Raw genomic sequence first — 26,070 nt, forward strand, 5'->3', positions numbered from 1 at the left:
AGGAATATGGAAAGTGGAGCACCCATAGGGTCACACATCTCGAAGAACCACAGTTACTGCACAAGGTGAGTAACCCTTTCTTCTTTCAGTAATGTCCCTATGGGTGCTCCACTCAAAATGACTCTACAGCAGTACTCCTAATGGAGGAATTGGGCTTCAGAGTTGAGTCTAATATTGAGGATAAGTCAGAAGAGTCAAATATGGCATCGGACGTTGAGTCGTGTGTGACTGCATAATGTTCAGTAAATGCATGAGCAGTTGTCCAAGTCACTTCTTTACATATTTCTGTGACTGGAACATTCTTGAGGAAGGCTGTGGAAGTGGGAAAAAACAGTTACCTACCTTTCATAACTGTTGTTCTTCGAGATGTGTTGCTCATGTCCATTCCAAGCAGGTGTGTGTGCACAGTCTAGGGGCTGTGGAGCCCCTAGAGTCATGCCTTTATGGCAGTGTATATAGGTCCCTGCCGACCTGCCGCCTCTAGAGTTCCTTCTTGCCGGGTACTCCAACAGAGGGGAGGCGGGTGGGTCTTAGAATGGACATGAGCAACACATCTCAAAGAACAACAGTTATGAAATGTAGGTAACCGTTTTTTCTTCTTCGAGGGACTGCTCGTGTTGATTCCAAGTAGGTGACTCCCAAGCAGTCCCTCAGAGGAGGGGTTGGAATTCACAGAGTCACAGATTGAAGTGTTGCTCTGCCAAATGCAGCCTCGTCTCTAGCCTGCTGTGTGATAGCGTAGTGCGACATAAAAGCGTGAACAGACTACCATGTCGCCGCCCTGAAGATGTCTTGAATAGGAACCTGAGCAAAGAATGCTGCCGACGAAGCTTGCGGTCTTGTGGAGTGAGAAGTTAATGCTGGTGCTGGTATCTTTGCTAGGTCATAGCACACCCTAAGCTGGGATCCAAGAGGAGATCCTTTAGGAAGCCCTTTCATTGCTCAGCATTCGCAACGAAGAGCTGTGTTGATTTTCAAAATGGCTTAGTCCATTCAATGTAGAAGGCTAATGCCCGTCTGACATCCAGGGAATGAAGCATGTGTTCTCAGTCATTGGCATGTTGCTTAGAGAAGAACACCGAAAGAAAAAATGTCTTGATTTGCATGCAACTGTGAAGCCACCTTTGGGAGGAAAGCTGGATGCGGCCGCAACTGTACCTTGTCTTTATAAAACACAGTGTAAGAGTGCTCAGACGTCAGGGCCTCGAGCTCAGACACCCTCCTAGCCGAAATTATAGCCACTAGGAATGCCACCTTCCAAGAAAAATAAAGGAGAGAGCATGGTGCTAGGGGCTCAAAGGGAGGGCCCATCAGCCTTGAGACCACCAGACTGAGATCCCACTGGGGAATAGGCTGTCTTACTTGAGGGTACAGTCTATCTAGCCTCTTGAGGAAGCAGCCACCCATAGGGTTACCGAATACTGACCGACCAGCTGAGCCAGGATGGAAAGCCGAAATAGCGGCCAGGTGCACCTTTATTGACGATACTGCCAGCCCCTGCTGTTTTAATGCAATGGAGGAGTGTCCTTCTGTAGAGACCAAATTGAAAATCTCTTCCACTTAGCCAGATAAGTGGCGCAAGGGGAAGGGTTTCTGCTGCCAAGGACTACCTTCCTAACTGAGTCTGAGCATGCAAGCTCTAACGGGTTCAGCCATGGAGTTTCCATGCTGTGAAGTGGAGAGACTCTAGGTTGGGGTGCTGGAGGCAGCCATGGTCCTGCGTGATCAAGTCCGGAACCAGGGGAAGAGTTATAGGCATGTCCACTGACAGGTATAGAAGCGTAGTGAACCAGTGCTGATGGGGCCACGCTGGTGCTATCAAGATTAGTGATGCTTTCTCTCATCAGTCCTTTAAAGAGGACTTTGTGGATGAGTGGGAAAGGTAGGAATACATACAGCAGGTACCCCTTCCACAAAAGGAGAAAGGCATCCACGAGCGAGCCTGGGCTGTGATTCAGGAAGGAGCAGAATTGCTGACACTTCCTGTTGCGCCGTGTCATGAACAGGTCTATCTGGGGAGATCCCCACCTTTAGAAAATGTTGACCGGGACATCCTGGTGGAGAGACCACTTGTGGCTGTGAAAGGACCTACTTAGGTGATTGGCCAGTTCGTTCTGTGAGCCCAGAAGATACGATGCCTCCAAGTGTATCAAGTGGGTGATGCAGAAGTCCCACATCTTGAGGGCTTCTTGAAACAGGGTAGAAGAGCGAGCACCTCCCTGTCTGCTTATATAGAACATTGCTGTGGTATTGTCTGTCAATACCGATATACATCTGCCCTGTAGATGGGTTTCAAACATCTGGCAAGCGAGGCACACCGCACGCTGCTCCCTGACGTTGATGTGCAGTGAAAATTCTGCCTGGGACCAGAGACCTTGAGTTCTGAGTCTGCCTAGGAGCGCTCCCCAGCCCATCACCAACGCATCTATGACTAGTGACAGCGATGGCTGAGGTCTGGAGAAGGGTATTCCTGCACATACTGTTCGTGGGTTGAGTCACCACCAGCGGGACTCGTGGACCTGAGGAACGAGTGTGACCAGTCTGTCTAGGTGGTCTCGGTTCAGCCTGTAAACTCTGGCTAGCCAAACCTGAAGGGGATGGAGCCACAGACTGGCATGCTGTACCACATACGTGCAAGCAGTCATGTGCCTGAGCAGAATTAGGCAATTCCGTGCCATAGTGGTGGGGAATCTTTTGAAATCCTCTATGATGGCGCTCATGGTGAGGAAACAAGATTCCGGAAGAAAAGCCCTGGCCAGAACAGAGGCTAGGAGGGCTCTGATAAACTCTATTCTTTGAGTGGGGGTTATGGTTGACTTTGCCACGTTCAGAATGAGGCCAAGCCTGAGGAACGTCATGTGCAGCAGGCTCACGTGGTCCTCCACTTGGGCCCGAGATTGGCCCTTGATTAGCCAGTTGTCTAGGTACGGGAATACTTGCACCTGTCGCTTCCACAGGAAAGCTGCCATGACCGCCATGAGGATGGATTTGATTTAAATCACTAGTCAGGAAGACTCTATTTAATCATGGATTTCTACATAAAAGTGAATTCTTGTTGGTTGTTATAACCTTAATACATATTCTTCACAATTCAGAGATAGATGTAGGTTTCATTTTTAGAAGATACACACTATACATTTTTAAAGTGATTTATTTTGAAAACTTTTCAGATTAGTTTTACAGCTATATCAGAAAATGAATGATTGTTTGGTTACTTCATTTACCAAAGGTAATTGAAGCAGATATTTATGAAGTCATTGGGAGGTGAACTCCAGTTCAACAGGTTAATCATTAATATTTGGAGGATTTTCTTGCCATGCTCTATTAGGAGGAGAACATCACCAGACAGACAATTTAAATTGTTTTATTTAACTAAAACATTATTATGTATTCTGGATTTTTTTCTTCAACAGCAAACATAATATTTTAACAAAACAAGCGCATGAATTTTTGAATTTAGTTAAACATTTAAGTTTTTTAAAATCAGGTCGGGTTTTTGTTAAAATTATTTTTAACTAAAATAGTTCATTGAAATATTTAAAAACAAAAATTAAATCGACTGTCAGCCAGGTCAACATGAGAAACTTCGAATATTGGCTTCTGCAGCTAACTCAGTCGTCTTCACCTTCATTTTCCTGTTTGTTCATAATCTGGAAAAGAAAAACAAGCTTTCCTGCTTTTTCAGGTCCCAAACGATTTCTCAATTTGGAATGAATTAGTCCAAAGGAAGAAAATATTATTTCTACACCAGCAGAAGAAGCTACTGCTGTTAAAAGTGAGATTATCACTTCAACAGTCTCTGAATCCAAGTGCTTAAGTGACTTCCACCCGTTCACTGGTGTGACTTTCTTTAAAACATCATCAGCAAACATATTTCTTGGATGGTTCACCCTTAGCTCTGAAGTTTATTATAGTTGGCATTATGAAGGGATGATTGCTGATATCCATGTCATAGCCATCTCCCCTTCAGCAGCAGTTAAGGTTTGACCCTGGTACCGAGTACTGAGAATATTTGCAAGAAAATGAGCTGGAGATAGTGCTTGTCCCATTCGTTTTTTTAATGCTTATAATTTAACTCCGTCATTGCATATTTCTCTTTTAAGATCTCACTCAGTTCCTTCCAGATTTCAACAGCATCAGCAATAAAACAGCTATTTCCCTGCATTTTGTTCAAGGCTACAGAAATAGGCTTCAGGGTACTCAGCACGTGTTCAACATTTCTCTTAAGCCCAATGTTGAGAACTTTGGCTGTGACAGTGCCATCTATTTTTTCACAATATTGTTCATCAGATTAGGCCAGTTCTTGATATAGTGATCAAAACAGTCCACTACTGAGTTCCATCGCACGTCTTGTCGGACAGTTAGCTTGGTTCTCCCCACTTTTTTTTTTCAGAGCAGCTGCTGCAAAGTGGTTGTTATGGAACTATTTTGCAATTTCAACAACATTAGCCTTTATTTCTGGAACACTGAAGTCTTTGGCTAGGAGGTGCATCAAATGAGCACTGCAACCATATGTTATTAGCTTGGGACTCTCTTCACTCTCTTCTACATTTCTTCTCATCTTGGATATATTTGCAACATTATCTGTGACCAAACAGCATACTAGACATTTGATTTTTTTTCGCAATTTGTTATAGCTTTTACTGCTACTTCTTGTAAGTATTCTGCTCTGTGTGCATTTCCTGACATATCAATTATTTCTGTAAGGAAGACATTCCCTTCTTCTGTTGTCACACAAGCACATACAACAGGATAATTGTGGACATTGCTCCACCCATCAAGACTCAGGTTAACAATGTCACCCTGTAGACCTTTTGCACACTGCTCAATTTCTCTCTCATATACTTTATCCAGCAATTTGCCTGTGACATAGCTCTGTTGGGTGGACTGTATCCTGGTCTTAATGATTGAGCCATGTTAATGAAGTGTGGATTCACAATCATGCGGAAAGGAGACTGTTGCGTAAACAAACCAGGTAATTTTTCCATCAATTACCTCTTTTTGTAATCTGTTGGTTCTTATCACAAACTTATCTACGGTTGTTTCTGGATGATGGAGATTTTTCCCCCCCTTTTTACTACAGGTGATATACTGTGGCTATGTGACAGAAACACTATCGTTGGCAGATAAACTATAGAAAATGATGGTGATCTTGAAGGTGGATAGTCTTCAGAATCCTGTATGTTGAGGATGGATTCTCCTAAACAAAATAAGTCAATGCAGTTATTTAATTATTACCATACTGCTCATTTAGTATTACTCATTGCATTCACTTCAGTACTACTTTAAAGGTGAAATTGTAAAAGGAAGATCTGCCTATTTCAGATATTTATGTTTTATCACAACTGCATCTAAAATGATAGTACCATAGAGTAACAACTATCTTTTTTGCTCAAACATGAGAATCCAAGAATAGTCCAGAAGGAAGACAGGCAGTCCTTAAGAAAGAAGTGTGAAATAAAAAAGTTTACCAACCTGAAGATCCTGCATGTTCAGACATGTTCCTTTCGTCATCTTCAGCGCAGCTCCCTCCTGAGAAGGAACACTTCTCGTGGTGATGTTGTTTCATTTGGGCAACCAGGCCTTGCATTTCTTTGTTGCACTGTTTGCATTTTGCACGCAGTGCCTGTCTTACCTACAGGTAAGAGGATATTATTGCCAAACTGGGTCTCTTTTACGGTCTGCTGCCATTATAGGTTTTCCCTTCTAGTGAAAGAATGGTATGATAGATCTCAAAATCAATGAAGGCTACTCTCAGAAAGACCTCAAGACTTCTGGAAAATGCTGCTCAAACAGTTTCACTTTTGTTTCTACTGCCTGTCCCTCCCTTCTCTCATTTATCTCCAGACTTCTCCTCCTTTTCCAGATCTATTCCGTCCCCAACAATCTTCTATTCATTGAACTTTCTGAAACTTTGCACTTTTAGAGAGAAATAAGGGATTGACTCTGTGTACACAAATTTGCAGAGGGAGAATAGAGTTGAGGTCTGTTATTTCTCACCTTCTATATATTATTTATTTAAAAACATTTTTGCTGTTAACAAGTATGTTATCTCTGGAGACACAAATCCACAGTTTGAGAACTGCAAAACTAAGCATCTTTGAAGGTATCTTCTAGACTGAGCACTGAGTCCCACTGGCTAGACTGAAAGTTTAACCTAAACAATCTGTACAGAAGCCCCTGGAACCCTGTAAGATTGGGTCCCTAATCCATGAACTATTGGAACTCATTTACAAAACTTTTCTTAAATATTACATGACTATATTGTCTCATACTATAGAATTAGAATTTATAATCCCTATTCCATGATGAGATATCTTTGAGCTATAATGTATCTTTAAATAGGTTTTTCCTCAAAAAGCATTTTATCAAAAAAATCATTGGCGGTCAGGGTGGATAAAAATCAGTTTCAGCCATATTGTTTCTGCTGGGTCCAGCAAGGCCTCATTGATAGAGAACGTGTTGCAAGCAGATGTAGGATGTCAAGCAGCTTGTGTTGCGACTCCTTTGCTTCTTCAAGTGGAATTCATAACAAATCTGCTACTCTCTTAATGAGATCTTGAAACTGTTTGAAGTTGTCTGCCAGGGTTGGTGGAGGAGACACGACTGCTTAATTAGGAGAGAATGAAGATAAGTTGGTTGTTGGAATAATGTTTGTCTAGTCTTGTGAAAACTCTCTTGTCTAATCTCGCTTCCTGTTCCTCAAACATATCTTGTGGATCAGAATGTCTGGCTAGAGAAGCTGAAGGAGATTGCCTCCCCCTATTCCAATGGGCGACACTAGGGGAGCTTGAGAATTGGTGCCTATAAGCTACCCATGTGCGGACCAAATGGACACCGCTACCTAAAATCTCTGATCTGAGGCATAGAGACACGAATACACCTAGAGTGGAGCACCCATAGGGATACTGTTCAAAGAACTACTTTTGTTACTGGAAGTAAGCTTTTTAATTCTCTTTGCTATCCTTGAGCGCATGCTTAGAAGTATCTCCATTCCAGCCCTTGGATATTTCCACACACTTCAACTGAGGACTAAGAAAGTTGCCACTTAAGTTTCACTCTTAAGATAACATGTCCCATTCTAGTCTTCCAAAGAGTTCTCTAGCAAGAACAGGAAAGTTCCAATGTAAGAGACCATATGAAAAACAAAATTACTCAGGGCATGTGGCATCCCCTCGGCACCAGCTGGGGCTCCGCTGTTAAGCAGGACCATCGAATCCTCACCCTGACAAGCCCTACCCCTCTACACCTGGACCCCCCCCGGATGAGTCCCCCACACCCTGACCCCCACCCAACTGAGCCCCAACCAGCTGCACCTGGACCCCCACCCTATTAAGCCCCACTCCCTCAGCACCCGGACCCCTCACTGAACCCCCCCAGACCCCTCCGCTGAGCCCCAATCATCTTCACCTGGATCCCCTGCAGAGTTCCATTGTCCCTGCACCCCCCAATGAGCCCGTGCATCCAGATCTCACATCGAGCCACCCACACCCAGATTGTCCCACAGAGAAACCTCTCACCCCACACCTGGATCCCCCACCACACTAAGACCCTCCATACTTGTATGCTGCGGGGCTGAGCCTGCCCACCCACACACCATGGTGCGCCTCGCACAGAGAAGCAGGACCCTGGGTGTTTCTAGGGCAGGCCTGGCCCTTGCACCATGTCAGGGTCGGGTGCAGCCTCACTGCCAAGTCCTTGTACCGGTGGAGGTGGGGGCTTCAGGATGATCTCCCACCTCAATGCAGCCAGTGGCCTGTGTTCCCCACTGCCATGCTGGAGCCACGTATATTAATTGACAAATTTGCAGAACGTTGCAGAATTTTAAAATATTGTGCGCAGAACTTAATTTTTTTGGCGCAGAATTCCCTCAGGAGTAAATGTTGTTCATGGTTGGACAGATTAATAAAGATATTATGAAATATTGTCATAGGAAGTACTAAAACTACATTAACACCACCAATATTTCCAGTTAACTAACTTATTTTTTTTAATGTAATACAAGTTTGTCTTGTCCATGACATAAAAATAGTCACATTACCTTGACTGAAGAGAAGTAATAAGATTATCAAACTTTTTATCTATAATGTCTACAATCCTGTCTTCTTCCTGCTTCACTTTGGATTCCAAATATCCCAGCATCTATTTCATTTTTAAAAGATAACTAAATCAATGCCTAATCATTCATCCTATTTATAAATGTCAGAGGCAACAATGAGAATATCACAAACACATTTCAGAGTCAGAGTGACAACAAAGAACATTGCAGGATAAACAAATCTAGAAGAACTAAAGCTTTTGACCTGATCTATACACAGTTTCTGTACTGGTACAATATTTCAGTTAGGAGTATAATCTTTCCCCCCCAAAATAGGCACACAAATACAACCCCCGTAATGTGGATGCAGCTATAGCAGTATAAAATACCTTAATACCTGTATAAAGCACCTATACTGATGTAACTGCACCTACAGTAGGGGGATTGTACTGCTTTAACTATAATTGGTATAATTAAAAAGAGGTACAATTTTTGTGTTGTTGACATGCCCATAGGAAGGAAGAGATGAGGAAAAGAGGCACACCAATGTAGGGAACAGTGTTTGGAAATAGCTGGTATGCACCCATATGCTATACAATCACCTCTTTGAAGCTACTATTTTGTTCTCCAGAATCTCAGTTTTTAAAAAAATAACGTAAATTTCTAGCTGTTATGGCTGCAAAGAAAACCTCAATACCATAAACCAAACGTAGCTTGCAAAGAGTCTAGAACAGGACCTGGGGACTACAGTGGACGAGAAGCTGGATATGAGTCAGCAGTGTGCCCTTGTTGCCAAGAAGGCCAATGGCATATTGGGCTGTATTAGTAGGAGCATTGCCAGCAGATCGAGGGAAGTGATTATTCCCCTCTATTCGGCACTGGTGAGGCCACACCTGGAGTATTGTGTCCAGTTTTGGTCCCCCCACTACAGAAGGGATGTGGACAGATTGAAGAGAGTCCAGTGGAGGGCAATGAAAATGATCTGGGGACTGCGGCACATGACTTACGAGGAGAGGCTGAGGGAACTGGAGTTATTTAGGCTGCAGAAGAGAAGAGTGAGAGGAGATTTGCTAGCAGCCTTCAACTACCTGAAGGGGAGGTTCCAAAGAGGATGGAGCTAGGCTGTTCTCAGTGGTGGCAAATGACAGAACAAGAAACAATGGTCTCAGGTTGCAGGGGGGGGGGTCTAGGTTGGATATTAGGAAACTATTTCATGAGGAGGGTGGTGAAGCACTGGAATGGGTTACCTAGGGAGGTGGTGGAATCTCCATCCTTAAAGATTTTTAAGGCCGGGCTTGACAATGGAATGTTAATTTTGTCACAACTTGTGGCTGGATTCTAATGCAATTAAAAAGAATGGTTCCCACAAGGCCTGGGATTTTGCTGGGCCTTGTGCTTGTGGGGGGATGGGGATGATGTCCTTACCTTTTAGTACCCTGTCCTCCTTCCATGGGTGGGGGAGTAGTAGGATTCAGATGAGCAAACAGTCTGAATCCTACCACTGATTTAGTTGGTTTTGGTCCTGCTCTGAGCAGGGGATTGGACTAGATGACCTCCTGAGGTCTCTTCCAACCCTAATATTCTATGATTCTAAGAGCAATGAAGTGTGAACTCCACTATTTGCTATTCAGTCATTCTTTGCTCTTCTCAAGTTGACACAATAATTTATACTTCAGTCCCCTGGATGTTAACTGTCTGCCCTATTCAACCAGCAGCTTCAGGCCTAATCAATCAGAGAGTGACATGTCTCTTCGGCCTGGTCTACACTAACCCCCAAATTCGAACTAAGGTACGCAACTTCAGCTACGTGAATAACGTAGCTGAAGTCGACATACCTTAGTTCGAACTTACCGCGGTTCAGACGCGGTCCACACGCGGCAGGCAGGCTCCCCGTCGACTCCGCGGTACTCCTCTCGCCGAGCTGGAGTACCGCAGTCGACGGCGAGCGCTTCCGGGATCGATTTATCGCGTCCAGACCAGACGCGATAAATCGAACCCGGAACTTCGATTGCCAGCCGTCGAACTACCGCGGTAGTGTAGACCTGGCCTTCAAATTCTCCCCACTTCCTCAGGCTTACTTTAAGAAGCATTTTAATTATTTATAGTACCATAGCACCTAGGAGTCCTAGTCAGGGACCAGGATCCCGTTGTGCTAGGCATGATAGAAACACAAGAGCTCATACTACCTTATTAACCTATACTTGCTGTCAAGGCTTTACTATCGGATAGGAACAGATGTTTATTTGGAATTAGAAGTTACTTAGTACAATTCAGCCTAATTCAGCACCAAAGCTATGTCAAGCTTTAAGTGCAGACTTGGCCTAAGCCACATTTGTGCATGGCTAACAAACAAAAAATTGCAGAAATTTAAACTTTTTCTGCAACTAATCCAAAAGCATGATCTCTTAAATAAGTTAAATTCTGGGGAAAAGGACTTCATTATATTATATCTATAGGATATTTTCCATAATCTTGCCATAAATGTATAGTCAGCTACCAAGAATTTTAAAGTCTCCTGTTAGGATATAGATATTCTGGCCTGTCTGCAAAGGCCTATACTTTAAGAATTTAGGTGTATTCTTATCACTAAGCTAGTTATAGAGGTATAAAAGAAAGAATCAAAATTACTGCCTGTCTGTGTAAGGGCCTTCTCTTACTGTGACAGTCTGGGGCCCTGTTCTTAGGCTAAGGCCTTCGACTAAGTAGCAGAGGCAGCCATAAACTGGGAAGTGTATGGTCACATCCTTACATTCCAAACTAGTCACATTGAAATAAGGTGCTATTGGGCTGTTAGGAATATCAGGACAGGATTGTATTCCTATCACCTCCAGAGAAAGGGAAGAGCCTAGAAGATGTAAAAGGAAACTTAGTTTGATAGCATCCTGTCTGGCAAGAACTCATTTATCAATAGCTGGGATGTGAAATCCTCATTTCTGTATTGTTCTATCACTGTAGTCTCCACTTCCCTATTGTCTGTCTGTATAATCTCTGCCTGGTTCTGTGATTGTTTCTGTCTGCTGTATAATTAATTTTGTTGGGTGTAAACCAATTAAGGTGGTGGGATATAATTGGTTAAATAATTATGTTACAATGTGTTAGAATTGGTTAGTTCAATTTCATTAAAATGACTGGTTAAGGTATAGCTAAGCAGAACTCAAGTTTTACTATATAGTCTGCAGTTAATCAGGAAGTAAGGGGGGAATGGGAACAGGGAATGGGGGTGGGAGAATTGGAATCATGTTTCGCTAAGGGGGGGAATGGGAACAGGGACACAGGCAAGGCTCTGTGGTGTCAGAGCTGGGAAAGGGGACAATGAGGAAGGAAACTGAAATCATGCTTGCTGGAAGTTCACCCCAATAAACATTGAACTGTTTGCACCTTCGGACTTTGGGTATTGTTGCTCTCTGTTCATGCGAGAAGGACCAGGGAAGTGACAGAGTGAAGGAATAAGCCCCCTAACATCTCCCCTTCCACATTTTCTTTTCTGTATTCTGAACATGCACATTTTGATTTATGTAAATCAAAATTTGATCTATTTTATTTAGGGAAATACTGCCTCAACTGCCTATGAAGAGTAGTACATACCCATCTTCAAGTTCAGAAGGAAGCACACAAAAAAACAAGGAAATTAACCACTGAGTTGCTAATCTGACAGAGAATGGTAGATATTGCCCCAATCCAATAAAACATATAAACAGGTACTTTTAAGCAAATGCACAGTAAAATGGGACTATTCATAGGTTTAGAATAAGCATAGGCTTAAGTGCTTTACTGAATCAGGGCCTTAATGAGAATCCAACTCCACAGAAATTGTGCAAGAACAGCCAAAGAGGGTAGGAGAGGCAACAAAAAAAACGGTTACTCACCTTTGTAACTGTTGTTCTTTGAGACGTGTTGCTCATTTCCATTCCAATTAGGTGTGCGCGCGCGCCGCATGCACAATCGTCAGAGAATTTTCTACCCTAGCAACACCCGGTGGGTCGGCTGTGGAGCCCCCTGGAGTGGCGCCTTCATGGCGCTGGATATATACCCCAGCCGACCCAGCGCCCCCTCAGTTCCTTCTTGCCGGCAACTCCGACAGTGGGGAAGGGGGGCAGGTTTGGAATGGATATGAGCCACACATCTCGAAGAACAACAGTTACAAAGGTGAGTAACCGTTTTTTCTTTGAGTGCTTGCTCATATTGATTCCAATTAGGTGACTACCAAGCCTTACCTAGGCGGTGGGGTCGGAGTGAGACATCGCTGAGTGCAGAACCGCTGATCCAAATGCAGCATCGTCTCTGGACTGCTGTACAAGCGCATAGTGAGCGGCGAAGGTGTGGACCGATGACCAAACCGCCGCTCTACAAATGTCCTGGATCGGGACGTGAGCCAGGAAGGCAGTTGAGGAGGCTTGGGCCCTCGTGGAGTGGGCGGTGAGGTGCGGCGTCGGGGCACCGGCCAGGTCGTAGCAAGCACGAATGCAGGACGTGATCCAAGAGGAGAGAGGTTGCGAGGAGGTACGCCTTTCATCCGGTCGGCCACTGCAACAAAGATTTGCGTTGTCTTCCTAAACGGCTTCATACGCTCAATATAGAAAGCAAGGGGCCTGCGTACGTCCAAGGAGTGCATACGCTGGTCTTGACGCGTGGCGTGCGGCTTAGGATGGAAGACCGGGAGAAATATAACCTGGTTCACATGAAAAGCTGATACCACCTTGGGAAGAAAGGCAGGGTGGGGGCGAAGTTGCACCTTGTCTTTATGGAAGACTGTGTATGGAGGCTCAGACGTGAGCGCCCTGATTTCAGAAACACACCTTGCTGAAGTGGTGGCTACAAGGAAGGCTGTCTTCCAAGATAGGTAAAGGAGTGAGCAGATAGCCAATGGCTCGAACGGGGGCCCCGTGATCTTGGAGAGAACCAGGTTAAGATCCCACGCCGGAACCGGTTGACGTTGCTGTGGGTATAGACGGTCTAAGCCCTTGAGCAATCTGACGACCATCGGGTTAGAGAAGACCGAGGAAGCGTGTTCTCCTGGGTGGAACGCTGATATAGCAGCCAGGTGAACCCTGACCGAAGATATCGCCAAGCCCTGCTGTTTTAGGGATAGGAGATATTCAAGTATAAGCGGAATTGACGCCTGCAAGGGGGGCGTGGACCGCTGCTCGCACCAACAGGAGAAACGCTTCCACTTGGCCAAGTAAGTGGTCCGTGTAGACGGTTTCCTACTTCCCAGCAGAATCTGTTGCACGGGATGTGAGCATCATAGCTCTGTCCGATTCAGCCATGGAGCATCCACGCTGTAAGATGGAGCGATTGTAGGTCGGGGTGACAGAGTCGGCCGTGGTCCTGAGAGATCAAGTTCTGGCACAATAGAAGCGTGATCGGAGTCTGTACCGATAGCTCCAGAAGCGTGGTGTACCAGTGCTGTCTTGGCCAAACTGGAGTGACTAGAATCATACGTGCCTTGTCTCTGCGTAGCTTGAGCAGTACCCTGTGGACCAGTGGAAATGGAGGGAAAGCGTAGAACAGCTGGTCTTTCCACGATAGCAGGAAAGCGTCCGACAGGGAGCCCGGAGATCGCCCTTGGAGGGAGCAGAACACGTGGCACTTCCTGTTGGCGCGTGAGGCAAACAGGTCGACCTGGGGAAATCCCCACCTCTGGAAGATGGAATGGATGATATCCGGGCGAATCGACCACTCGTGCGTCTGGAAGGATCTGCTGAGACGGTCCGCTAGAGCGTTCTGGACTCCAGGGAGGAACGATGCCATGAGATGTATCGAGTGGTCAATGCAGAACTCCCACAGGCGAATGGCCTCTTGGCATAGGAGAGACGACCAGGCTCCTCCTCGCTTGTTGATGTAGAACATGGCCGTGGTGTTGTCTGTGAGGACTGACACGCAAGGGCCATGTAGGAGACCGAGAAATGCCTGACAGGCTAGGCGCACCGCCATCAGCTCTCTAACATTGATGTGCAGAGCTAGTTGGGATGCAGTCCACAGGTCCTGTGTATGGTGCTCCCCAAGAGCGCCCCAACCTAGAGATGAAGGTACAGGGAGGGTTGTGGGGCGTGAAACGTCACTCCTGCGCAAACCGCCTTGTGGTCCAGTCACCAGGTGAGAGAGGTCAAGACTGAGTTCGGAACCGTGACCACCATGTTCAGGTTGTCCCGATAAGGACGGTACACCGATGACACCCAGGCCTGAAGTGGGAGAAGCCGAAGTCTGGCATGCCTGGTTACGTAAGTGCAAGAGGCTGTGTGTCCCAACAGGCCGAGGCACGTCCTTGTCGTGGTAATCGGAAAGACCTGGAGTCCGTGGATGATGTTTGTGATGGTGTGAAACCGAGTGTCTGGCAGAAGAGCTCGGGCGAGTCTGGAGTCTAAGACTGCCCCGATAAACTCTATTCTCTGGGTTGGCTCCAAAGTGGACTTTTCTTTGTTGAGTAAGATGCCTAACTCATGGAATGTTTGTAGTGTTATCTGGACGTGGGCTTGAACTTGCTCCCTGGTGTGGCCGCGCACCAGCCAGTCGTCTAGATACGGGAACACCTGTATCCTTTGTCAATGAAGGTATGCTGCCACGACAGCCAGACATTTGGTGAACACTCTCGGAGCCGTGGACAAGCCGAAGGGAAGGACGGCAAATTGGTAGTGCATGTTGTTTACTACAAATCGAAGGAAGCGCCTGTGTGGAGGGTAGATTGCTATATGAAAATATGCGTCCTTCATGTTGAGGGCGGCGTACCAGTCTCCAGGATCCAGGGAAGGGATGGATGATGGTCCCCAAGGAGACCATGCGGAACTTCAACTTTACTATGAATTTGTTGAGTCCGCGTAAATCTAAAATGGGTCGCAGACCCCCTTTTGCCTTGGGGATCAGGAAGTAGCGGGAGTAAAACCCCCTGCCCCTTAACTCTGATGGAACCTCCTCTATGGCCCCCATAGAAAGGAGCCCAAAAACCTCCTGTGTAAGGAGATGCTCGTGAGAAGGGTCCCTGAAGAGGGACGGGGAGGGGGGGTGGGAGGGGGAGAACGAAGAAAACTGGAGAGCGTATCCCCTCTCCACCGTGCGAAGGACCCAACGGTCCGAGGTTATAAGGGACCAAGCACGGTGGAAACAGGAGAGGCGATCCCGAAATAAAGGGAATGGATCCTGGGTAGTGGCTAGTACGCCGTCCTCGAGCGCACCTTCAAAAATTTTGCCTAGGCCCTGAAGGTGGTCTAGGAGGGCCTTGGTTTTGACCGGATTGGGGGCCAGTCGACCTCCTTCTACCACCTCGCCCCCACCTTCTGGGGAAGTCCTGTCTTGGACGAGAGCAGGAGGGTAGAACCTCTGTGGCTGGGGCCTAAAGGGCCTGCGCTGGGGTCCTGGGACATGCATCCCCAGGGAGCGCATGATGGTTCTGGAGTCCTTGAGACTCTGTAACCGAGAGTCCGTCTTGTCCGAGAACAACCCTTGGCCCTCAAATGGCAGATCTTGCAGGGTCTGCTGCAGTTCTGGCGGTAACCCCAATACCTGAAGCCAGGAGACGCGTCTCATGGCTATCCCAGATGCTAGTGTCCTGGCGGCAGAGTCCGCTATGTCCAGGGAGGCCTGTAAGGAGGTCCTAGCCACCTTTTTACCTTCCTCCACTAGGGCCCCAAACGCCTCTCTCGAGTCCTGGGGGACCAACTCTTTAAATTTACCCATGGAATTCCATGAGTTGTAATTGTACCGACTCAAGAGCGCCTGTTGGTTTGCGGCTCTGAGCTGCAGACCCCCCCCGCTGAGTAAACCTTACGTCCAAACAAATCGAAGCATTTGGCGTCCTTCGATTTGGGTGCTGCCGCTTGCTGACCATGGCACTCTCTTGCGTTCACTGAGGAGACTACTAGTGAACACGGCGGAGGGTGTGTGTAGAGGTACTCATGGTCTTTAGAGGGGACAAAGTACTTCCTCTCTACACCTCTGGCAGTGGGAGGGATGGAGGCCGGGGTTTGCCATATGGCATTAGCGTTAGCCTGGATCGTGCGAATAATGGGCAACGCCACCCGGGATGGGGCATCAGCTGAGAGGATACTCACCACCAGGTCCTCCACCTCCACTATCTCCTCTGCCTGTAGGTCCATGTTCCATGCCACCCTACGTAGCAGGTCTTGCTGGGCACGGAGGTCTATTGGAGGTGGGCCTGCGGTTGTTGTGCCAGCCACCGCCTCTCATCTGGGGAAGATGAGGACGACGCCTCAGGGGGTAAAGGATCCAGAGGTGGGTCCGGCTCCAAGGGTCCCTGATGTGCAGGATCCCCTGCACTGGGGTCTGGGACCTGCGTGGGTTTTGACACAGGAGCCTCCATGCCCCCTGGGGGAGGACGGGTGATGGTGGCCTCAGGTACCCTGGGCTCAGAGTGTGCCGAGCGAGAGGCTGCTGGTGGAGCCCCTTGTGCCTGGTGATATGCCCGCAGGGTCCTGTCTAGGGTCCTCTGCCCCCTCCTGCCAATGGCCTAAATTGTCCGCAGCCTGACCCTGAGCAGGGTATGCTGATCAGGAGGCCCCCCGACGAACGAGATGCCAATCTTGAGGGCCAGGGCGGTGCCAAGCGTGATTGCAGAGGCTCGTTCTGGAACGGTGCCGAGCAGTGCCGGTCCACAGGCAAGCAGTCTCTGCGCGGTGCCGGGGAGCGCAACCGGGATCGAGAACGGTGCCGATGGCCATGCCGGTACCGGGATCCCGATTTGGATCGCGAAGACGAAGACCGTGTGTAGACTCGGTGCCGGGAGCGGCCTCGCGAACGGGAACGCCACTCATACCGGTGCCGGGAACTGCGTCTGGACTCTGACCGGTACCGATGCTCGGGTCAGTGCCGAGAAGTGGACCAGTGCCGGGAGGAAGATCTGGGCCGCGAGTACGACCGGCGCCGAGATGAAGACTGGTGCCGGGACTGCGAGCGGCATTGGGACCTGCTCAGAGACCGGGAGCGGTGCCGCAAGTCCACGCTCGGAGATGGAGGGCGTATCAGGGCAGGCTTGCCCCTGGATTGCACCGTGCGGAGCAGATGCGGTGCCGCGGTCTGCGGTCTGAGATGGCGCCGGCTCCGTGACTGCGATGAGGTCCTTCGCCATCGCAAATGTCTCCGGCGTAGAGGGGAGACAGGGCTCAACCACAGGACGAGGCGGGGAGCCAGTCCGCACCGGACTCAACGGCCCTACAACCGTCAACGGTGTCGACGATGCCTGCACCCTCTGGCGCTCAGAAGCCGGACGCGACTCCACCACCGGTTCGGGGGGAGCCGGTGCCTGTTGTACGGCAGTGTCCTGGTTCTTACGGGGTCTTTTATGTCCCGGAGACGGGGAACGGCGCCGAGGGGCTTGCAGTGGACGCGGTGCCGACGGAGGACGGTGCCGTGGGGCCTTATCCGCATCTCCTCGTGGTGCAGTACCCGAGGGCGCCACCGGGGCGCTGCGCACCGAGGTGCTCGGTGCCGGAACTTGGCGCGCCGAAGGAGGATCTGGGCTAAGTGCCGCCTCCATAAGGAGCTGCTTAAGTCTAAAGTCCCGCTCCTTTTTGGTCCTGGGCCTGAAAGCCTTGCAGATCTTACACTTGTCCGTCTGCTGAGACTCCCCTAGACACTTCAGACAAGAGTCGTGAGGGTCTCCCGTTCGCATAGGCTTAGCACAGGTCGTGCACGGCTTAAAGCCAGGAGCCTTGGGCATGAGCCCGGCTGCGCGCCGGGGGAAAAAAGGGGGGGATAAAAGCCCCCTTTACTCCCGCTAACTATTTATAACTACTCTATAAAACTATTAACAACAAAACTACTATCTACAAGAACTAACGAGTAAAGCTAGGGAGAGTGGAGAACAGCTATGCCGCGCTCCACAGTTCCAACGACCGTCATGGGCGCCACTCCAGGGGGCTCCACAGCCGACCCACCGGGTGTTGCTAGGGTAGAAAATTCTCCGACGATCGTGCACGCAGCGCGCGCACACCTAATTGGAATCGATATGAGCAAGCACTCGAAAAAGAAGGTCAGACCAAGATAATGACAAGAGCAGATACAGAATGTTTTTGTGATAAGATAAACAATTCCAATATAACCTACAGGAATACGGAACTTTGATGTTAAGTAAATGAAATCTGAAATATTTCAAATTGAATCGAAGTATCTCTTTACCCTACCTTCTCTGCAGTTTTTAAACGCTCAAGATTAAAAGCAGTTATCCACAAAGCTTCATCAATGTCTTGTTCAGTTTTATTGTCCTGGGGGAAAAGTTACAATAGTAAACTGTTTGTATTAAAAAAAATTATATATTTGACAACATTTTCAGAATTCGTACAAACCTTGGAGCAAGGACCTCGAATTCATATGAAACATTATGCATCCATTTGGGACTTAGTAATAAATAATTCTATGAATAAATGATAAAAACTGCTTTAAAACACCTATACAGTAAGATGCATTGCATAGCCAGCTAAAGAAAAAGCAGTTGCCTTAGCAACTGCAGTTCCTAGAGGGGACTGCATGTGCGAATCCAAGTTCTAAGAACAGTGGTTCAAGGGCTGGAGCACCCATGGAAAAAAAATTAGTGGGTGCTTAGCATCCACTGGCAGCCAGCTTCCCTCCTCCCGCCTGCCAGCAGCCGGATCAACTCCTCCCCCTCCCTCCCAGTGCCTCCTGCATGCTGTGATCAGCTGTTTTGTGGCGTGCAGGAGGCTCAGGGAGGAACAGGGACGGGGCACACTCAGGGGAGGGGGCAGAACCGGGCGGGAAGAGGCAGGGCATGGGTGGGGACTTGGGAGAAGGGGTGGGGTGGGGCAGGGCCTGCGGCAGAGTGGGGGCAAGAAGAGACGGGATAGTGGTGGGGGAAGGGGGCGGACCTGGGGCTGAGCAGGGGGTTGAGCACCCCCCGGGGCCCGGAGGAAGCCAGCACCTATGCATGGATGAGTCCTGGAAGAAGTTTAAACAGTGGTGTCGGTGATGATTTGTGATACATGATGGCAATAAATTGAGTGGAGTGGAGACTAGAAAGTACCTTACTGCTAACCGTAGTTGGTCAGGAAGCTGTACACCTTTTTAACAGCTTCCAGCTCTCCCCTGAGGACAGTGAAGATTTTGAGAAAATCCTAGCAGTGCTTTCCTACAAAGCATGAAACTTACGAAAGCTTCTTTTCCACATAAGAGTAAAAAAGGAACTGAGGATTACAACACAGACTTGAAGAGTAAAAGCCAGTGCTGCAAATTTAGGCCTTATGGAGATTCCTTGATTAGATAGCTTTGCATTGTTACACCTGCCACCAGCCTATCGGAGCATCTATTTAGAGACTTAACTTTGGAAAAAGCCACAAACATCTGCAAAGCAGCAGAACACGCAAACTGCAAATGCAAACATTAATCAAAGCGGATAACAGGGACACTGTGCAGAAGGTCATTGCACAGCAGGACAGAAAGGAAACATGCACAAAAAAGCGACACACTGACAACAATCAATATAAGGAAGGGTGAAAAAAACATTCTATGGAAGGGCTAGACCAAACAAATGTGTGGGAAGTTCATGGAAACATACATACAGACAGTGCTCAGCATTTGGACAAAAGTGCAGTGTGTCACAAGTACAACTATTTTGCTAACCAATGCAGACATCAGAAAACTGATGCAATGCAGGAATATGGCGATAGCTCCACTGAGGAAGCAGTGTATGCTGATGCCATGCAGCAATGGCTGCCAGTACACAATAACTAGTTCGTCACTCTTAATACTAGTGGTTCACAAATCACACATACAGTAGATTCAGGTGCTGACACCAATGTAATTGCCACACTAGTGCTGCTAACTTTAAAATATAAGCCCCCCACAGGAGAAACAGGCAAATGTCCTGACAGCTTACAATGCACTCCCCCTATTTCTGTGGTGGGCAGATGCCAGCGCAATCTGACACACAAGAAAGAAAAGACTAAGAATACCTTTATTAATTATTATTATTATTATTATTATAGGAGATAGAAAACCAATACTGGGCCTGTAATCAAGTCAACAATTGGGACTCATATGCAAGCTATTTAATATAGAATACAACTTGCTGAAAGACATCTAAACCTTAGTAGAGAAATATACAAAGGTGTTCAAAGGTTTGGGAAAACTGCCAGTCATGCACAAAATAATTTTGAAGAAGGATGCAAACCCCTGTTTATATGCATCCAGGAAGGTACTTGTGGCCCTGAGAGGCAGACACCAGCAAGAACTGCAATAGAAAGAGTTGAGAAACCTACAGGTTTGGTGCATAGGTGCCGACTCCGTGGGCGCTCCAGGGCTGGAGCACCTGCGGAAAAAAATTAGTGGGTGCTTAGCACTCACTGGCAGCCAGCTCCTCCCGTTCACCTGTGGCTCCAACGATCAACTCCCCCCCCTTCCTCCAAGCACCTCTGCCCTGTCTGTCAGTTGTTTCGGAGAATACAGGAGGCGCTGGAGGGAGGGAGGGGGAAGAGTAGGGGATGGGGCATGCTAAGGGGAGGGGGCAGAACTGGGCAGGAATTGGAGAAGCGGGGACTTGGGGGGAAAGGATAGGGTGGGGGCAGGGCCTGGGGCAGAGCTGGGGCTTGAGTACCCCCGGGCCAGCAGGAAGCCAGTGCCTATGGTTGGGTGCACTCACCGATGATAGTACAAAAGAAAAGTGGATAAAAACATAAGAACAGCCATACTGGGTCAGACCAAAGGACTTCTGACAGTGGCCAATGTCAGGTACTTCAGAAGGAATTAACAGAACAGGTAATTATCAAGTGATCAATCCCATGTCATTCATTCCCAGCTTCTGGCAAACAGAGGCTGGGGTCACCATCCCTGACCATCCTGCCTAATAGCCATTGATGGACCTATCCTCCATGAATTTGTCTAGTTCTTTTTTGAACCCTGTTGTAGTTTCGGTCTTCACAACATCCTCTGGCAAGGAGTTCCACTGGTTGACTGTATGTTGTGTGAAGAAATACTTCTTTTTGTTTGCTTTAAACCTGCTGCCTATTAATTTCATTTGGTGATCCCTAGCCCTTGGGAATGAGGAATAAACAACACACTTCCTTATCTACTTTCTCCACACCAGTCATGATTTTATAGATCTCTATCATATCCCCCCATAATCATCTCTTTTCCAAGCTGAAAAGTCCCAGTCTTATTCATCTCTCCTCATATGGAAGTCATTCCATTCCCCTAATCATTTTTGTTGCTTTTTCTGAACCTTTTCCAATTCAAATATATCTTTTTTGAGATGGGGTGACCAAATCTGCATGCAGTATTCAAGATGTGGGCATACCATGGATTTATATAAAGGCATTATGATATTTTCTGTCTTATTATCTATCCCTTTCTTAATGATGCCCAACATTCTGTTCGCTTTTTTGACTACTGCTGCACATTGAGTGGATGTTTTCAGAGAACTATCCTCAATTGACCACAAGATCTCTTTCTTGAGTGGTAACAGCTAATTTAGACCCCATCATTTTATATGTATAGTTGGGATTATGTTTTTCAATGTGCATTACTTTGCATTTATCAACATTGGGCAACAAAATGGCAGATGAAATTCAGTCACCCAGTTTTGTGAGATCCTTCTGTAGCTCTTCGCAGTCTGCTTTGGACCTAACTATCTTGAATAGTTTTGTATCATCTGCAATTTTTGGCACCTCGCTATTTACCCCTTTTTCTAGATCATTTATGAATATGTTGAACAGTACTGACCCGAGTACAGAACCCTGGGGGACACCACTATTTACCTCTCTCCATTCTGAAAACTAACCATTTATTCCTACCCTTTGTTTCCTATCTTTTAACCAGTCACTGATCCATGAGAGGACTTTCCTTCTTATCTCGGGGGGAGGGATAGCTCAGTGGTTTGAGCATTGGCCTGCTAAACCCAGGGTTGTGAGTTCAATCCTTGAGGGGGCCACTTAGGGATCTGGGGCAAAATCAATACTTGGTCCTGCTAGTGAAGGCAGGGGGCTGGACATGATGACTTTTCAAGGTCCCTTCCAGTTCTAGGAGATGTCATATCTCCATTAATTTATTTATTTATTATTATTTATCCCATGACAGCTTACTTTGCTTAAGAGCCTTTGGTGAGGGACCCTGTCAAAAGCTTTCTGGAAATCTAAGTACACTATATCCAGTGGATTCCCCTTGTCCACATGCTTGTTCACCCCCCTCAAAAAATTCTAGTAGATTAGTGAGGCATGATTTCCCTTTACAAAACCCATGTTGACTCTTCCCCAACAAATTATGTTCATCTATATGTCTGACAATTCTGTTCTTTAATATAGTTTCAACCAGTTTACCCAGTACTGAAGTCAGGCTTACTGGCCTGTAATTGCCAGAATCACCTCTGGAGCCTTCTTTAAAAATTGTCATCACATTAGCTATCCTCCAGTCATTTGGTAAAAAGTCTTTGGCTGGTTACAAATCACAGTTAGTAGTTCTGCAATTTCACATTTGCGTTTCTTCAGAACTCTTGGGTGAATACTATCTGGTACTGGTGACTTATTGCTGTTTAATTTATCAATTTGGTCCAAAATCTCCTCTGACAACACCTCAATCTGGGACAATTCCTCACATCTGTCACCTAAAAAGAATGGCTCAGGTTTGGGAATCTCCCACATATCCTCAGCTGTGAAGACCGATGCAAAGAATTCATTTAGTCTTTCCGCAATGGCCTTATCATCCTTGAGTGCTCCTTTAGCATCTCGATCATCCAGTGGCCCCACTGGTTGTTTAGTAGGCTTCTTGCGTCTGATGTACGTAAAAAAAAAATTTGCTATTACTTTTTGAGTCTTTGGCTAGCTGTTCTTCAAATTCCTTTTTGGCCTTTCTAATTATATTTTTACACTTCATTTGCCAGAGTTTATGCTATTTTCTATTTTCCTCAATAGGATTTAACTTCCACTTTTTAAAGGATGCCTTTTTGCCTCTCACTGCTTCTTTTTCTTTTTTGGTTAGCCACTTTTTTGGTTCTCTTACTATGTTTTTTAATTTGGAGTATACAGTAACTCTTCACTTAAAGTCGTCCCGGTTAACGTTGTTACGTTGCTGATCAATTAGGGAACATGCTCATTTAAAGTTGAGCAATGCTCCCTTATAATGTTGTTTAGCAGCCGCTTGCTTTATCCACTGCTTGCAGGAAGAGCAGCCCGTTGCAGCTAGCTGGTGGGGGCTTGGAACCAGGGTGGACCAGCAGCCCCCCCATCAGCTCCCCGCTCCCCTAAGTTCCCTGTGCGGCAGCCAGCCAGCAGGCTATCAATTGCCAGCAGTTCAGCGGTCCCTCCCCCACTGCCATGTGCTGCTCCTGCCCACTGCCATGGAGCTGCTCTCGGGAGCCTCCTGCTTGCTGTGCGGGGGGGGGGGAGAAGAGGAGAAGAGGAGAGAGATAATGTCAGGGTTTCCCCCTCCCCCCTGCTCCTGTCCCCCGCTTATTCCTTCTCCATATAGAGCAGGGTGGAGACAGGACAGGGCTCAGGACGGAGAGAGCTTGCTGACCGCAGCTGCTGTCTCAACTTGCTGATATACTTAAAAAGGCAGTTTACTTAGAGTGGGGTCAGCGTGCTTAAAGGGGCACTGCGCATCTCTCTCTTTGTCCCACACACAGGGTGTGTGTCTCTCTGTCTGCCATGCTGTCTCCCCTCCCTCCATTTGTGCTGCCTTGTAGAGTGTGAGGCTACATTAACAACGTTTTAACCCTTGAGGGCTCAGCCGAATGCTAGTTCATCATTTAGCAATAAGGCATTCCCTGGGAAATATCCCACCCTCTTCCACTCTCTGACTTCACCACCTCAACCAAGCTTCACAATCATCATCGCTGTGTACAGTATTAAATTGTTTGTTAAAAACTTATAGAGTGTGTGTGTGTGTGGTGTGTATTTTTAAATGCGGGTGTGTGTGTTACACGTTCTAGGGAAATTCTTTTCACTGGAACGTAACCCTCCCATTTACATTAATTCTTATGGGGAAATTGGATTCGCTTAACATTGTTTCGCTTAAAGTCGCATTTTTCAGGAACATAACTACAACGTTAAGTGAGGAGTTACTGTACATTTAAGTTGAGCCTCTATTATGGTGTCTAACAAGTTTCCATGCAGCTTGCAGGGATTTCAGTTTTGGCACTATATCTTAATTTCTGTTTAACTAACTTCCTCATTTTTGTGTAGTCCCCCTTTTTGAAATTAAAATCTACCATGGTGGGCTGCTGTGGTGTTTTCCCCCAGCACAGGGAAGCTAAATTTAATATTATATTCACTATTACCAAGCATATTACACCTCTACCCCAATAGAACGCTGTCCTTGGGAGCCAAAAAAATCTTACCGCGTTCTAGGTGAAACCACGTTATATCGAACTTGCTTTGATCCCCTGGAGTGCACAGCCCCACCCCCCCGGAGCACTGCTTTACCGCGTTATATCCGAATTAGTGTTATATTGGGTCGCGTTATATCGGGGTAGAGGTATACTTTGAGTTTGTGTCTTGATCCCAGGGAATTAATCACGAACATAAAAAGGGAGCATTATCACATACTGAACAGATATAAAGTTTTAGGAGAGATGGGAGGATGCCAAATTTTTCATCATTCCAGATGCACCTAATAGGTTTTGGCAAATTCCCTTGATCTCTGAGAGCTCACAGCTGTGTACTTCTAACACTCCCTTTAGCAGATACTGCTTCCAAGTCTACCTTTTGGAATTTGCTCTGCACCTGAAGTATTCCACAGAACCATACAGCACTTACTGGATGGCACTGAAAGGCGTCAAGGTGTGCAGAGATGATATTCTCACCTGAGACACTGCAGAACAGGAATACACTGTGAGGCTTGCAAAAATTCTGCAGATTGCCAGGGATAAAGGATTGAAGTTGAAGAAAAAGTGCCAGTTCACAAAGACAGAACTTCTCTATTTGGGGGAAATCCTGTCAGAAAGTGGTGCCAAGCCAGATCCAGCAAAAGTACAAGCCATCCTTAGAATGCCAAGCCCAAAGCAAAAAAGATTTACAATGGTGTACAGGTATGGTGACCTGGCTGGGCAAATTCATAACCTGGCTGATAAAAAAATTATGAGAAAACTATTACTTAATGGTATGGAACAAACTGGACTAAACAGCATGAAATTAATACGACAAACTGAAAAGTTACTTAAATATTGTAGTGTGGGAGCTCATGTGACATATCATGCCCTACAAAGATACCACAGATGCTGAAAAGGTTTAGTGCTCCTCCAAAAGAAAGGCTGTGACTGGAGTCCAGAAAGCATATGCCTAGATTGCTTTCACAAATAGAGTACAAATACACACATATTGAAAAGAAAACCCTGGGAACTGCATTTGGCTGTGACATTTGTCACAACTACGTTTATGGAATATCTTTTGTAATTGAAACTGGTCTTAAACCATTGATAGCCATTGCAAAAAAGGACCTGTGGAAGACACCACCTAGAATTCAAAGACTTCTAATAAAACTTCTAAAAATATGACCATAGCATTGAATTCACTCCAGGAAATCGTTTAATTGTGGTAGATACCCTATCCAGGATCTGGGATGAATCTGAGAACTGAAGATCCAGAAACTGGGGTGTGTGTGTACGTGTGTGTGTGTACGTGTGTGTGTGTGTACGTACATGGTAAAATATTCAGGTCCCCACTTCACCTCACTCATGGTCAAAGCTAAAAGTGCTGTAGTGAAGGATGAGATGCTGCCACCCATGATTCATACTCTATACTCTTGACAGAGAAAACAATTCATGCCTAAAACAGTATGTTCCCTTCAGCCATGAGCTGTCTATGGTTGAATGTGTCCTTCTCATAGGTAAGAGCATTGTGATTCCATCTGAACTCAGAAAAAAACATGGTAAAGGCCATTCATGAAGGTCACTTGGGTACAGAGAAGTGCAAAAGAAGGGCATGGGAAGCACTCTATTGGCTAAGCATGAACAACTACATCACTGATATGGTAAATATTTATGCCACATGCCAAGCCCATAGGCCAACCATACCAAAAGGACCAGTATTAAATATGGATGTGTCAGATGGTGAGTGGGTGGTAGATATCTTTACCCTAGA

General features: G+C 46.6%; 1 protein-coding gene across 1 annotated transcript in view; it reads right to left on the reverse strand.

Moving 5' to 3' along the window:
- The window catches only part of RNF17 (ring finger protein 17), a 221,854-nt gene that overhangs the window by 161,197 nt on the left and 34,587 nt on the right, over positions 1-26,070 (reverse strand). The window contains exons 8-9 of the mRNA XM_065420884.1: positions 18,172-18,252; positions 8,042-8,142 (exon numbers count right to left, since the gene is read on the reverse strand). Of these exons, the coding sequence (XP_065276956.1) occupies positions 8,042-8,142; positions 18,172-18,252 (182 nt within the window). The remainder of the gene's footprint in view (positions 1-8,041; positions 8,143-18,171; positions 18,253-26,070) is intronic.

The sequence above is a fragment of the Emys orbicularis genome, chromosome 1, assembly GCF_028017835.1.
Source record: "Emys orbicularis isolate rEmyOrb1 chromosome 1, rEmyOrb1.hap1, whole genome shotgun sequence".
Classification (NCBI taxonomy): Eukaryota; Metazoa; Chordata; order Testudines; family Emydidae; genus Emys; species Emys orbicularis.